The sequence below is a fragment of the Diabrotica virgifera genome, chromosome 4, assembly GCF_917563875.1.
Source record: "Diabrotica virgifera virgifera chromosome 4, PGI_DIABVI_V3a".
In the NCBI taxonomy this organism is placed as follows: domain Eukaryota; kingdom Metazoa; phylum Arthropoda; class Insecta; order Coleoptera; family Chrysomelidae; genus Diabrotica; species Diabrotica virgifera.
The window spans coordinates 6577954-6592768 of record NC_065446.1 but is presented as its reverse complement, the minus strand read 5'-3'; the positions used below and the strand labels follow the sequence as shown (position 1 = coordinate 6592768).

At 33.2% G+C, this 14815-nt stretch overlaps 1 protein-coding gene across 1 annotated transcript in view; it reads right to left on the bottom strand.

The window, feature by feature from the left end:
- The window catches only part of LOC114338902 (zinc finger protein 1), a 110778-nt gene extending 96163 nt beyond the window's left edge, over positions 1–14615 (bottom strand). Inside the window, exon 1 of the mRNA XM_028289534.2 lies at positions 14405–14615. Coding sequence (XP_028145335.2) covers positions 14405–14495 — 91 coding nt within the window. The 5' untranslated portion in view covers positions 14496–14615. The remainder of the gene's footprint in view (positions 1–14404) is intronic.
- Between the last annotated feature and the right edge of the window lie 200 nt (positions 14616–14815).

The following is a 14815-nucleotide window of genomic DNA, read 5'->3' as shown; positions in this document are numbered from 1 at the left end:
CACAGGTTGTCTCATGGTTTTTTATACTAATACGTTAAATTCTCATAGAAACTCACATATCGAAAATTATCAATCCTAGGTATTTTTACCGTTTTTCAAAGAAAGAGGCTCAAGAGAGTGAATCTAACTCGTTGGTCGGCTAGAGCAGATGCCTGTAAAAGTCTAAGAGATTCTTGGGATGAAGTAGTAACAGTTTTAAAAATTATTGAAAATGACACTACAGAGAAACCCGTCCCGCGAAATGAGGCAAAAGGAATTCGCATTAAATTAGAAAAACTTGAAACTGCTTTCATGGTCGTATTTTGGAATGCTATTTTGGAGAGATTAAATAAAGTGAGTATTCAGATTCAGAGCTCATCTGTAGATGTTTTGACGGTATCTGATCTCTATGGATCTCTAGTAGAGTTTACAATAGCAGAACGAGACAACTTTGACTATTTTGAAGAAAAAGCAATTGAGATGAGCGCTCTTAAGCAATATCAAGGTGAAATAAAGAGGCAACCTAAAAGAAAAAAAAATGACGGATGAAACATCGAATGAAGAACCTGAAACACCCTACGGCTCCAGAGATTTTTTCAGAGTGGACACCTTTTTGGTCATCCTTGATAGACTGAGGGCTGAAATAGAGAGAAGGCATAATGCTTACTTAAACTTTAAAGAAAAGTTTTTATTTTTAACAAAAATTACTGAATTTTCAACACAAATAGTTACCGAAAAAGCCCAGTCGCTGGTGAAATATTATACCAATGATTTAGAGGAAGATTTGGTTCAAGAATGTGTGCATTTTCACAGTTACATTTCCTCTAGTAATGTTGCAGAATGTGCAGTGAAGCCTAGATCAAACTCATTGCTCAGTCTCTCAACGTTTTTGAGGAATCACTCGCTGTCTAATGTTTACCCTAACTTAGATATAGTTCTCCGCATCGCACTTTCGACTCCGGCTACGAATTGCTCTGGGGAAAGAAGTTTTTCCTGTTTAAAACGAGTAAAAAATTATCAAAGGTCTTCATTGTCTCAAGAAAAAATGAATTCTTTGGCTCTTCTCTACATAGAAGCAGAGATAATGAACACTATAAACTATGATGATATTATAAATGATTTTGCTATTAAAAAGTCCCGTAAAAAATTGTAATTATTGTTTCCTTAAGCCCTTCCTAATGACTAATTCATTATTTTGATCAACCTTAGTTCGTTTCTTACTACATATGGAAAATTATTATTTTAGTAAGGTACATGGGGCGGCGCAAATAAAGTGGCCTACACTCGTAAACAATATAAATCCGGCACTGTACAGACCAGAAATGCTGACGATGTCGACACATTTGCGCAATCCCCCAGAGATGACAAAGAAGTTTTTACCGTTTTTGAAAGTGGTGCCACGAAAATTGGCCTAGGGTCAACGAAAGTAAGACCAAGTACATACATGATAGTTACCAGAAATCCAAGACAAAGAATTAGACAAAACATTTTGATAAATACATAAATACAATTTTGAAGTTTTCTGTTATCACTGCTTGGGAGCTCATTGCTACTGATTATTGCTGATTTTTTGCAAAGGCTTTATTAATAGAAATCTCTAGTGAGATCAAATGTAGAGCTTCCTTGTGATAACCACTTTGAAAAGGAATAAGGAGATATTTTGTTTCTACATATCATGTTAGACAATTAGTTCAGAAATCAATAGAATTCGACAAGCCCATGTTCACATGGTTTGTAGATCTGAAACAGGCATTCGACAGAGTACGATTAAAGGACGCCCTCACTATCCTTAAAAAAAACATAGGTCAGAGGTAAAGAAACATAATCAAAGAGCTCAATAGATCCAACAAAACACGAATAAAAACCACACACGGAGGAAGAAATCAAAATCAATGTCGACATTAGACAAGGGGACAGCCCCAGTCCATGCCTATTTAATTTAATAATGGATGAAATTATAAGTAGTGTTAACAAAATGAATCAGGGATACAAAATGGGTAACCGAACCATGAGAATACTTCGCTACGCAGATGATGCAATCTTAATAGCCGAAAACGAAGATGACTTAAAACGCCTACTACAAAAATTTAAAATAACCGCCGAAAAGTATAACCTGACACTATCCACAGATAAAACCCAATCGATGGTAATATCCAAGAACCCAATTAGATGTAAATTAGTAGTGGACGACCATATAATCGAACAGGTAATGTATTGTAGATACTTGGGTGTGGAAATATCTAGCGACAGGCATCTGTGGCAAGAAACAAAACAGCAGGCAACGAAAGCAGCGAGAATATCTGGTTTTCTGAGGGATATAATCCGGCGGAAAAAATATGTGAGCACCGAAAGCAAAGTCCGCATTTATAAAACAAAATGTTTTAGACCTGTACTGACATACGCAGCTGAGACAAGGGCCGAGACAACAAAGACCAAACAAATAATGAGAACAACAGAGATGAAAACCCTAAGATCCATAAGAGCACGACGACGCATGTGGAGAGACCACGTAGATCGGATGGACCCTGAAGGTATGGCGCAATGGGCGAAGACACAGAAGCCTGAACACCAAGCGACCCATAGGAAGACCCAAAAAACGAGGGTACGAAAGCTGCGGAGCTCCGGATCGCAGCAGAGACTGTAACAGAAGAAACAGGACATAGTCAGACATGTTAGACGACGATTTAAAAATTTGTCCCGTATTTTGAATATGCTGGATGTGAGAGAAATAGGACGGTACAATGAGGGTACATCTTTGGGCTTATTGGGTTTGTAGATTCGGTTATAAGAGGCTTTGGAAATTTATGTTTATTTTTGGTTTTAAAGCTTTCGTCCCTATAATGTTCGTGTTGATGCAATATTAGATTTAAAATTGGTTTTTAATATTTTTCCTTCCTTCTAAAAAATACCTAAGCTATTATGTAAATTATCATTATCAGTTACCTCATGCTTGATGTTTATTTTTTGAAAAACAGGAAGTGTTACCTATTTAGTTACGTATATAAAAAGCCTTTGCGTTGTTTATAAAAGGTCCGGTTTGCAAAAAGATTTGGGCCAAACGCAAAACCGCACAGGAAGTTATTTGAAAAACTAGGTAGGTACGGAAAGTAATCTAATCAATTTTTTTTAATCCTAAACGTTAACACTTATTTAAAAACATCGTTGTGGGCTTAAACTAGCGATATTATAACCACAGTATAAATTATTTAGAAAATACATATAGGTAAAAATGGTTTTATAAATAGATTGGATATGATAAGGAAAAAATTCACATTTACAACGATTTATAGCTTATAGTTTTAATAGTGATAAAAGCTTTATCAGCGCATTATTCAAAAAACATAACCACATTTTGATAGCTTTTTGGTGTGACAAAGAAAAAAAGGAGAATATATTTATATTGTCCAAATGGGCGCAATGAAATTGGTCTAACTTGCAATGAAATTCGTCCGATTGAGTGAAACCTTCGGATTAGGTAAATAATCCTTCATTTTATGACCTATGAAATTCGTCCGCCTATTCTTAACACGAATTTCATAGGTACTGTGTCTTCTTCGACCTCTAAGTAGGTACACGATTTCGTGGGTCATCTGATTTTACACAAATCCTGACTTTTTTTGAAAATAGCACATTTTGTCAATTCCCAATGTTCCAGTTTTGATGGTGAAGACACCAATTTAGGCGATCAACCTTGTGCTGCCTGGATAACTCGGGAACCTATAACTGTCTCCTGCTGTATACTTCTTGGTACGAACTATTCTTCTTATCGTTTCAACTGAAACAGTTACACCTGTAGCTTCCAAAAGCTCCCTTTGTAGCTGCAGGTGAGAAATGGTTGGGTTTTTTTCCAGCTAATTGGACAATTAAACGATCGTGGAGAGCCATGATTACTTTTGGCGACTTTCTCTTGATTTATTTTTGAGCTTTCCTAGTTCCTGTTACCTAGCATACGTTTTGGACAGAACGCCCTGTATTACGCCTAGCTCTACATCTATGTCCCTCTGAGAACATTACTTTCTCTACAAGACCAATAATCTTTCCTCGTTGTAAGTTGTATAACCCCACATATTATACCCCACCGCATATTTTCGTTTTTGGACGCAAAAGTTAGTTTATTTATTTTCGTTCAATTTGCAACTCAAGCAAATAACCTCTATACCGTACCGAGCTGTAGTATCCGATTGCCTTGTATATTTGTTTATTTTCAATAAAAACCTTTATTTTCGCAATAGTAACAAGTATTTTCAAAAAAAAAATATTACTTTGAAATACATATGAAAAATGTCTTAAAGAATTCAAAACGCGAGCCAAATATGTATTAGGTCGTATCAACATTCAGTATTTAGCATCGAACCAGTGTTGCCAATCGCATTTCTCTAGATTATCCGATGATCGCTCGAAAAATATCCGATTTGTCACGAAAAGGTACGCTAGGTCCAAAATTATTCTGTTATAAAATCAATATTGCCAATGTTATTCTTTTAGTCCCCTTAACAACCATGAAATAACAAAATCCGTTGTTCGTACGCCAATCAGATGATTGTAATCAATTATCATTATGATAATTAACATAATTGATTGATTAATTAATTATTAATTATCAATTAACGTAACAATTAGGGAGCGTTCAAGTATTACGTTACGAGATTTTTTAAGATTTTTGACCCCCCCCCCCCTCCCCAACCTGCGTTACGTAATACTTGAACGCTCCCTTATTGACATAATTGATTAATTAATCAATTAATCTCATAATTGTAATCAATTATGTTTTCAGCAACCCAATCAAAGTTGACATTGACAGTAATTAAATATTTGATAATGATCAGTTGATTCCATTTCTGATTAGCGTTCGAACAACCGGCCCTTTAATCTACTGGATTCTCTATTTCACGGTTTAAAAATTTTCGTTTATAGATGAAAATCTCGTATCCTATCTGATTATTACCTGATTCATGTATGTAAATACTATGTATTTACTTACTATTATTATATTATTCGTATTTTGTATTATCGTAATCGTAAGTGTTAAATTCTAAATAAATAAATAAATCTAAATATTTCATTATTTGGATCGTTATATTAATTTATTATGATTATTTAAGTAAAAAAAAACACTTTTAAATATTATTTTATTAAAACGTAATAACTACCTAAAACTAGGTACTGGAAAAATAAATAATAAATAAATCAATACAAAATAAACTACAGCTACATTAATAGCATAGGCGCAAAATTTCTGGTCAATGCTTTTAAAATGCATTATTTTATCGAGTCCTGAGTTACTTAAGCACTGCACTTCATAAAATGAAAATAAAACTAAATCGTGTGTGAATTAGCTTTCATAAGTTTAAAGACTAAAAACTAAAAACTCATCGGACGGCAATAAACTCATACTCATCGAACTAATACTCATCAAAACTTCGAACTAATACTCACTTGTGCATTTAAATTCTAAACAAAAGAATCGGCACATGTCCCTTTTGTCAAAAGATGAAAAGTATATGATGTCACTAACATTCATCCAGTATAGACTACATATTTATAAAAATTTGGGCGGAACCAAACAAAATTAATGTGTTGCTGGTGTTGGGAATATATGGATGAGAAAGTTTTAGTCGATGGTAGGTACACTGAAAAATATCCGCAAATATCCGATTTATTTAAAGATACGAAGAAGATACGACAACTCTCAAAAAGGTACGAAAATCGGATAATTATCCGCCGATTGGCAACACTGCATCGAACAATCCAAAACGGCTTAAGTCCTTATGACGACAAGCGGTACTTAATACCAAAATTATTTAATACGCTTCCGTGGGGGCATTCTAATATTTCGTAATTTTTTTTTGTTATTATGAAAATGCTTAATGGCTACTTAGAAAAGAAAATTCCATATAAGTTTGTATGTGTGTATTTAAAATCTATATTGAGGAAGCATTAAAGAAACTGGAGGAGAAATTGCACTGGAATGGGAAGGAATAGGACTCGGGAACAAGTACATAACAAATCTTTTATTCGCAGACGATCAAGTGATTATGGCAAACGATGAGGAAGACACGGATTGTATGATTTGAAAGTTAACCGAAGAATACGAAAATTGGGGAATCACAATCAACCTAAACAAAACGGAATATCTTAGAATCAAGTACGAAGAACAAGACAAACAACTCTCGATTAGAGCTTTAAAAAAATACGAAGAATTTAAATACCTAGAGACGGCCATAGCGAATAAAGGAATAGGTATCGGAACAGGACATCCAGCAGATAATTATGACAGGGCCGAAATGTGGTACAAACACTAATCGTTACTTTGGTCTTCTAAAATTAGTTTACGAACAAAATTGACAATCTACATGTCGGTTGTAGAACCAATTTTGACGTACGGATCTAAATGTTGCCAAATGAAGATGAAAGGGAAGAAAAAACTGGAAGTAGTAGAAATGGACTATCTAAGAAGAGCATGTCAAATATTCAGACTTTATCACATCCCAAATGAAAAATAAGAAGAACAAGGATGTCTACGGTAGAGTCTACGGTATTGTACATCCTTTTTCTTCTTATTTTTCATGGCGCATATTCTTCACGGCGTAGACAAATATAGACCGTATACAATAGAATCCAAACAGCTTTTATGGTATGAGCATGTAATGCAAATGAAAGATGCAACTATGTTCCATAGAATAGAAGAAGGAGAGGAAGACCAGCATTAGAATGAATAGGTACAAGAAATCAGAGGAATAATGAGAGGTAGAGCCATAAATGAAGAGGAATATAATCACTAGGTTTGGCTATTATTATCTCTCTCTCTCTCCTGTCGTTTCCCCATTACTGAGAATCGTGATTTCTTCCAATATTCCTAACAATGTTTCTCCATTGGTCTCTATCTTCAGCTGCTCTAAGAGCTTCGCAGAATGAGTTTCCAGCTGAATGCTTTATTTGGTCAGACCATCTAGTTGGTGATCGTCCTCTTGATTTTCTCCCCGGAACGTTTCCAGAAACAATTAATCTCTCCAAACTGTCGTCACCTCTGCGAACCACGTGACCAAAGAATTGCAGAATTCGTTGCAGACATATTGTGGACAGCCTTTTTTTAATGTTGAGTTGGTTTAGAATGGAAACGTTTGTCCTATGAGCTGTCCAAGGTATGCGCAACATTCTTCTCCAGCACCACATCTCAAAGGCATCAATTTTTTGGCGCTCGAATGCGGGAAGAGTCCAAGTCTCTGCTCCGTATAGAAATAAATTATTATTATACTATACTGTATTAACTCAAGTCCAAATAATGTCTAATCTATCTGTGAATGCACACAAAACTCAAAGGAACCTCATGTATGCACAAATTTTGTTACAAGATTGATTTATGACAAATTTTACTAAAAACCATGTTAGACTTATTAGAGCACTGTCGAAAATATCTGACATAATTAGCCACAAATAAATCCTAGATCTAAAGTAAAGTGGGAGTTCTGAACACGTTTTTATAATTATAAAAACCCGTTGGCACACAAGAAGAAAAAACACCGGGATATAAAAGCTAAATATTAAGTTTTATGCTCTCTGGAACATTTAATTGCTTTATTATTGACACCGTGGATGCAATTTGGTAACTGAAAGTGAGTCGTCGATAGTTGTAAACTGATTTATCTTTGTGGAACATAAAGTAAACATTCATGTGCCTACCTAATAAACTATTTACGAGAAATTCCTAATTAAAATAAATAAATATTTCCAGTGATTAAAATTTAATCTTAAGAGTACAATGGATTTCCAAAAAGTATTCCGATCTAAATCATGATGTATGATGTGATTCTTTCGTTCAGCAAGTCTGAGCTCAGCATTTCTTAAATTTTGTTAAAAATAATACCCCGAAAACATTAAATTTTGAGGATCACAAAGAACAAGTTAGTATTACATAAGTATTCTTTTCTGACATTGATTCTGCGGACAAAGTCCGGTACATATTGATATACATCTACCTACCTATTCTTTCAATGTAACTCGTTAAATGTAGATTCTGAAATTGTTTTCTTGTGGAATGCTAAGTTAAATATGATTTTATGTGATTAAACAATAAACTATAGTTGATTGTAATGTTATTACATTTTACATTTGTTTTCCGGCAATCGTTTTCAAAAAAATCTGCATAGGGATTACGAACACTCGATACGAATCGTATCCGCCATGTTTTCCCATAAGGCGCTATGGTAAAACATGGCGGATACGGTGCGTATCGAGTGTACGTAATCCGGGCCCTGTTTAACCTGTAAATGTTTACATTGGCGCTGGGTTAGGACAAAAATTTGACAGATGAATTACTTACTTGGGCCTTGATCTTGTGCGTTAGCTATATTTTGAGTGAATTATGAGAAATTATTGTTAAATATTTTATTCAATCTGACAAAAAAATCAAAAAAGAATCTGACATCAAAAACTGTCAGTGGTTCTAATAGTAGTGTCACATAATAGGGCTTTTCATCGATTGTCATTTGTTTCGAGCTCACAAGTTGTATAATCTGTGTATAATATAAATATACACGGATTGTACGACATATGACAGAAGCTCAAAACAAATGCCTGTGTGTGAATGAAAAGCCCTATAGTAGTAGTAGTGTCACAGTGTGGTACAAACTTCAAAACAGCAAGGTAATCTTGATATTTCTGTTTCATCCCTTGTAAGAATTGTAATAAGTAGGTACACAATTTTATTATTTTGTCAAAGCAGCCTCCGTTACAAAAGGCGAAAATGAAAAGTCAGAAATCGCATGGGTCATGAGTCCCTGCTAAAAAATTGGGCGATATTTTGAAAGCCCTATTGAAGTATGAGATTTTTTATTATTTAGTCAAGCAGTGATGCAGTACTTATTGATCCTAAACTTTCACAATTTCGGAGAAGGTAGATGCAGAAAAGGTTATTCAACACTAAGATGTAGATTCAGTAGAAATAAGGCCTTTTTGGGCTTGGGCTTACTCATTTCGTCATTTCTACCGAAGCAGGAGGGGAACTACCTGTAGAAGAATTATTGCTACTGACGAGAAAATCTTAAAACACTAACGGCATTAAGATTTGATAATGATATGGAGAAGACAACGAGGTTGAAAGAAGATAGCGCCACAACCATTTTACGCCTTTTTTAAAATTCATAGAAAATTCAAAATTAGTTTTGGTTTGGGTCATTACATTTGGGTGTAGATGAAAATAGGTAAAAAGTATGGCATAGAAGTTAAATGTCTTGTAGATGCCAGAGATAATTATTTTTACAATGGTTACATTTATTCAGGTGAAAATTCAGATGGTCAGAATTTATCGTAAGAAGAAAAAACTATAGGTTCCAAGTTCCAAAAACCAAGGGTCGAGAGTAAACTGAAATATGACAGCACAACATTGGTTTAGTATTTGGCTAGTTCTAATAGAATTGCAAAAGAGAGCTTCTTAGTTTCTACCCATAATATGTTGAAAATATTAGATTACTTTACTTTTTTTTGTATATTCAACAAAAATAAGACAAGTATGTATTACTTATTTTATCCATGCATCATTCAACACTGAAACTAGCAAACCAGAAATGATTACAGACAGGGCCTATTTTACCACTAGGCCCGTGAGGCACCTGCCTCGGGCCCGTATTTGAATGGGGCCCGGAAAGATCACCAAACAAACCATGTTTATTACAACAACAAAACAAATTTTCAAAATTCTTTCATTTTACGAAGAGTCAATGATAAATTGATAACCATAAGAGTTATAATTAAGTGGATAGACACAAATTTTCGGCTTCAATGCCCTTTAAACACATTCATTTTTTCGAATCCTCAAAAAACTAATAAATATTTTTAAAAATGTAGACGCAGAATGAAAGATTACATTATTACCTAGGGTCAAATGTCCTTTAGAATAAATAAAAAGTTTCTTTTGAATAAGATATGTATTTGAAATTAAAAATCACACTGAATTTTCTCTTTTTTTCACCCCTGTAGGTACCTAACTTATTAAAATAAACATTATCGAAGATTTAAGGGAATTTCGGCCCTCGGTGGTACCTAACGTAATCTTTCATTTTGCGTTTAAATTTTTCATAGTTTTCTCAGGCCTCGAAAAAAACGAATGCATTTAAATAGTATTGTAGCCGAAAGTTTGCGCCTATCCCCTTAAACAATGTTTAATTGTTTAAATATTAATTTTATTTATTGTCAATAAAAAATTTATTTTCTTGTGCAACTATATTTCTATTAAATAATTAATACATTTAAAGAAGATATTATTATTAAATTATATTTAGGGGCCCGAAAATTGTGTAGTGCCTCGGGCCTGATTTGAAGTAAAATAGCCTCTGATTACAGACTTTAATATGACTAATCAACAAATCATAGGGATATTAAAGGATACCTGGGACAAAAGTGGGAAAATTAATCTTCTTATAGAAAAACTCGTAGATCTTTTTCCAAATGATATGATAAATATCTGTGGTATTAATACTCATGGTTTACATCAAAGCTATAAGCTACAAACAATTATTGACACCAATGGACCATAGTCAATTTTTCAAATCTTTGGCTAATAGCCTGACCTATTATACCGTACGTGCATAAGGGATATTTTGGAACTCATTACTTAACCAAAGAGCTAAACAGCTGTATGGAAAGTCTATTATAGATTGAAGAATCTCCATTATCTCTATTATAGAAAAAAAGGCTAACAATTCGAAGGATGAATTACTTCATGTAGAACTATTCATGTAAGTACTTGTGTATTTGTTTCGAACATGGAAAAAAATGTGGAATCTGCATACAAAATCGTTTTTAAGAAAACAGTAACTTTAACAGTAATTTTTATTGGTAGATGGTAGAAAGCTAAAATTGTTTAATTGTAAAGGTTAAAAGATCATCTCAGACGGAAACAAAAATATTAATATATTGTGATGTATACTGTTAATTACACAAACATAAACCACAGTATTGTAATTTATCGAAATAATAATTCTAGTCAAAAATTGTGAAAACAAACAACAGAATAAAAAAGTTATAAATAAAAAGAATAAAAATAAATATTAATCAGCAATTATTGGTAAAAAACGGTATTAAAAATTGTTATCTATATCCAAAAACGTATTTTCAACTGTACTTAACGTATTTTCTTAATATTTTTCATACTATTTCACAAGAAGTGATCCAAATTACGGAAGGTTCGTGCAAGGTTCCCAAATAATCTCCTAGATGTCGCCGCGTGTTTTAAATGGAAATATTCTGCTTGCCGCTTTGAAAGATTATACAAATAGAAAGTATGTTTTATTTCTACTTTGATTATTTTGATACGAATACGAAACACTTGTGGCCAATCGAAATCTACACTTTTAGTTAAAAAATGTAGGTGATCTAATTTTGCGGCTATCTGTAGTCAGTGTAGTTATATAGGTAGACAATTATTTTTAATACTTAATTAGATCTCCAATGTACAAAATTATCGTGCAAATTCTTATTATTGCAAGCCTAAGAATTAACTTGTTAAGAAAACTTTTATTAAAATTTAACAATAATAAAATATTAGATAGCAATAAATACTAGGTACAGCTGGTTCCTAAAAAAACTGATACGACTCTTAATAAGATTTGATTATTTTGAGCAGTGTATGATTGGTCTGACATTATATTATATTTATTATGACAGACAAATAATAAAATAAACAAACAAACAGCCATTTTTTGAGGTTGAAGTTATCTGACAAATTTTAAGATTTGGCAGTGACAGTGACAGTATGTAAATAATAAGTGTTTATCCATCAAAATATAATAAATTAAATATAATTAAACTGATATTCATTATATCACACCTCATCAAAAGCTTTTTACAAGAACATAGTCAACGATTTTGATATGGCTTAGAGCCAGACTACATCAAGATCGCCTATAAATCGTGCTGGTAATTGCCTTGCAGCGAGACCAAAAACAAAAAGAAGAAGAAGAATAAAGTACACTGCTCAATTTTCTTCAAAATACGCTTTAAGAGTCGTATCAGTTTTTTTTGGAACCAGCTGTACAATATAAAATTAAATTGAAGTCTGTCCTATCTTGGGTTAGAAGTTCGAAATTAAAAGGCTAATAATGAAATATAAAATATAATATACTTTGTAGGTACATAAAGTGAGAAAAATTCGAAAATCTAAATAGAAACAGGAATTTTAGATCGGCAAAGAAAGAATCTGATGGAAAAGGGAAAATTAAACAAAAATGTTTAATTCAACCAACAAGACTACTCCTCCTTATACTTTGTTGAATATTGTATTTAAATATATTGTTATAATATTCTATTATTGTTAATAAACAGGAGATTAAAAAAAAGCATATATTTTTTTGATATTTTCTGATTCAAAAACTATTCCTGTAAAAGGCACCTCTATCTAAATATCTGTCTATAAAACGGTAAAAATAAAAACTTCAGATAAACTATTATAGGTACCCTTGCCCAAAATATCACTGCTAAAATTTTCAGCATAAAGATGGTAAAAGTTATTGACTAAAAAATAGTAGATGCTACTTAATAACAGTAGGTACAAATGGCTCAAAAAACGCTGATGACAAAAAAAAAGACTGAAATACAAAAAAAAAGGAAAATCAAACATTGGATAAATTAATTACAACAATGGAAACCGAGAAATTTTTGTTTGAAATAACAAAAAACTGGTAGAAAAATATTCTAGGAAAAATAAAATAAAATCCATTGAATATTGTGTCTGTACCGTACCTACACATAAAACTCTATGTATTAAGTAATTAAGTAAGAACTATAGATACTGATTTGAGAAAATAATAAAGAACAATTATTAATTATAAGGAAAAGTTCAGTACAATGTATAGAAATATTGCCAGATTTGTTGATATAAAAAAATAGCATCTCATTTTCCCATCGTAATATTATTATCTAAGAAATCCATAAAATTACAATAAAAATAAGCGAATAGAAGTACTTTATATAGAACCAATGGTAAGGAAAAATTGCATTACTTATGTACCTACATTAAAATATTGCCAGATTGGCTGGATAAAAAAAAATATCATGTCATTTTCCAGAAATTCAAAACATCGTAATATTTAAGAAATCCATAAAATTACAAGAAAAATAAGCGAATAAACGTACTTTACATAATATATGTGGCACATTTTTGTAAAAATTTATTGTTTTTGAATCACTATGAATTTTTAAATAAAAAATAGGAAACAAATCTTTCAAAATATGCATTTTTATAATTTGTATACCACAAAGTAATCAATTCTCTTGAAAATGTCTTTGGATACAGTTAAAATATAAAAGAAACAATGATCTAGTTACGCAAATGAACTAATTAAACATAATTAATATGAATGATATACACAAAAACAACAAAATGGGTTAATTGGTCTGATTTCATAAATATTTACAAACATTTTCATCAAATTAACGTGTACGATGGAGACAACTACAATGAACACCCATTTTTCTATTTACAATTATAGATTAGGAAGATAGCACAAATTATCACCTGCCAATGAGCAGGTTGGTTGAAGCGCCACCCACCTGCCCAATCAGACAAAAAGGAACGCAGGTGAGCGAGGTCACGTGTGCACAGGTAGAAAACCACCTGTACCGTACCGGCACGAAAGAACCAATCGCATTAGTCGTGTAACAGTTCATAATATATTGGTTACCTGTGCGTGTGCAGGTGTTCTATTATAGGCGTTTGAATGTGATTAGTGTGGAGAGTGTGGGATGGGATCTATCCATAAAAGGAGTAAGCCGCCATCAATTTGCTGTGGTTGGTCGGAATGAAAGAAGATGCAGAAAATAGTAGTTATTACTAGATGTAAGGTATGTAGACAATAGGTTAATGGTTAATGCATTGGAATATTTTGATGCAGATAAGTGATGAGTTTTTCAAGTATGTAGTTTTAATAATCATCGTATTATGGATGTAAATGGTTAGTAAGTAGGTATGGACGAAGAACGAAGATTGTTAGTTTTGTAAATACCTATTAGGTACAGTTTACTGATTTGCAGAATATGTAGAAAAATGCTGTGAAATATGTCTTATATTGAAAATTCCTTTAACAAGATTTAAATGCGCGGAATTTAAATATGTTAATAATTGTTATTGAAATAGTGGTCATTATATTTACAAATAGAAGAACACAAAAAGTCAAAGATCTATTGCAAAACGTTAAACTAACTAAAATATTGGCCACGCAACTCCAAACAGTGGAAATACCTGTGTGTGGGCTAACCCCTAAAGCAACTGACGTCATGGTCTCTCATCAATTGTTTACAAACAATCTTCTTTAAACGGAACAAAAGCAATAGGCAACAACAAAACACGTAAAAACTAAATCTCACCACTGATTAAGCACAGAACAAAAATAATAAAAGGCGATCTAGGCAGAACAATGGAACGTTTACTCACGTTGACAGGTGTTCCAGACATTGGCTAAACTCCACAGTCTATAGGAGTAACTGTCGTAACACCCAAACATGCTCTCACTACGCGCCACCATGGCAAACTAGAAACGAGAGCGGCACGCTCTACGGATGAGAGCGACGTAACGTAACTATGTTTTGATCAGGAGCATCTCCATCCATCCCTACTCTGGTTCGGTGTGTGTGAGTGTGTGCCGCTCCCCCCTCCGATCGGGATCTGTAGGCGCGCGCCTACTTTGATTCCTACCTACCTACATTCGCCGTAGCGTAGTCGTACGTATTCGTACGGTTCACGGTGCCGGCTATCGCAGATGGCGGCGGACGCGGCCTACTAGATGGGATGGACAGCCGATTGCGATTTGCGAGATGTTGATAATGCGTTGATGATAAATTTATG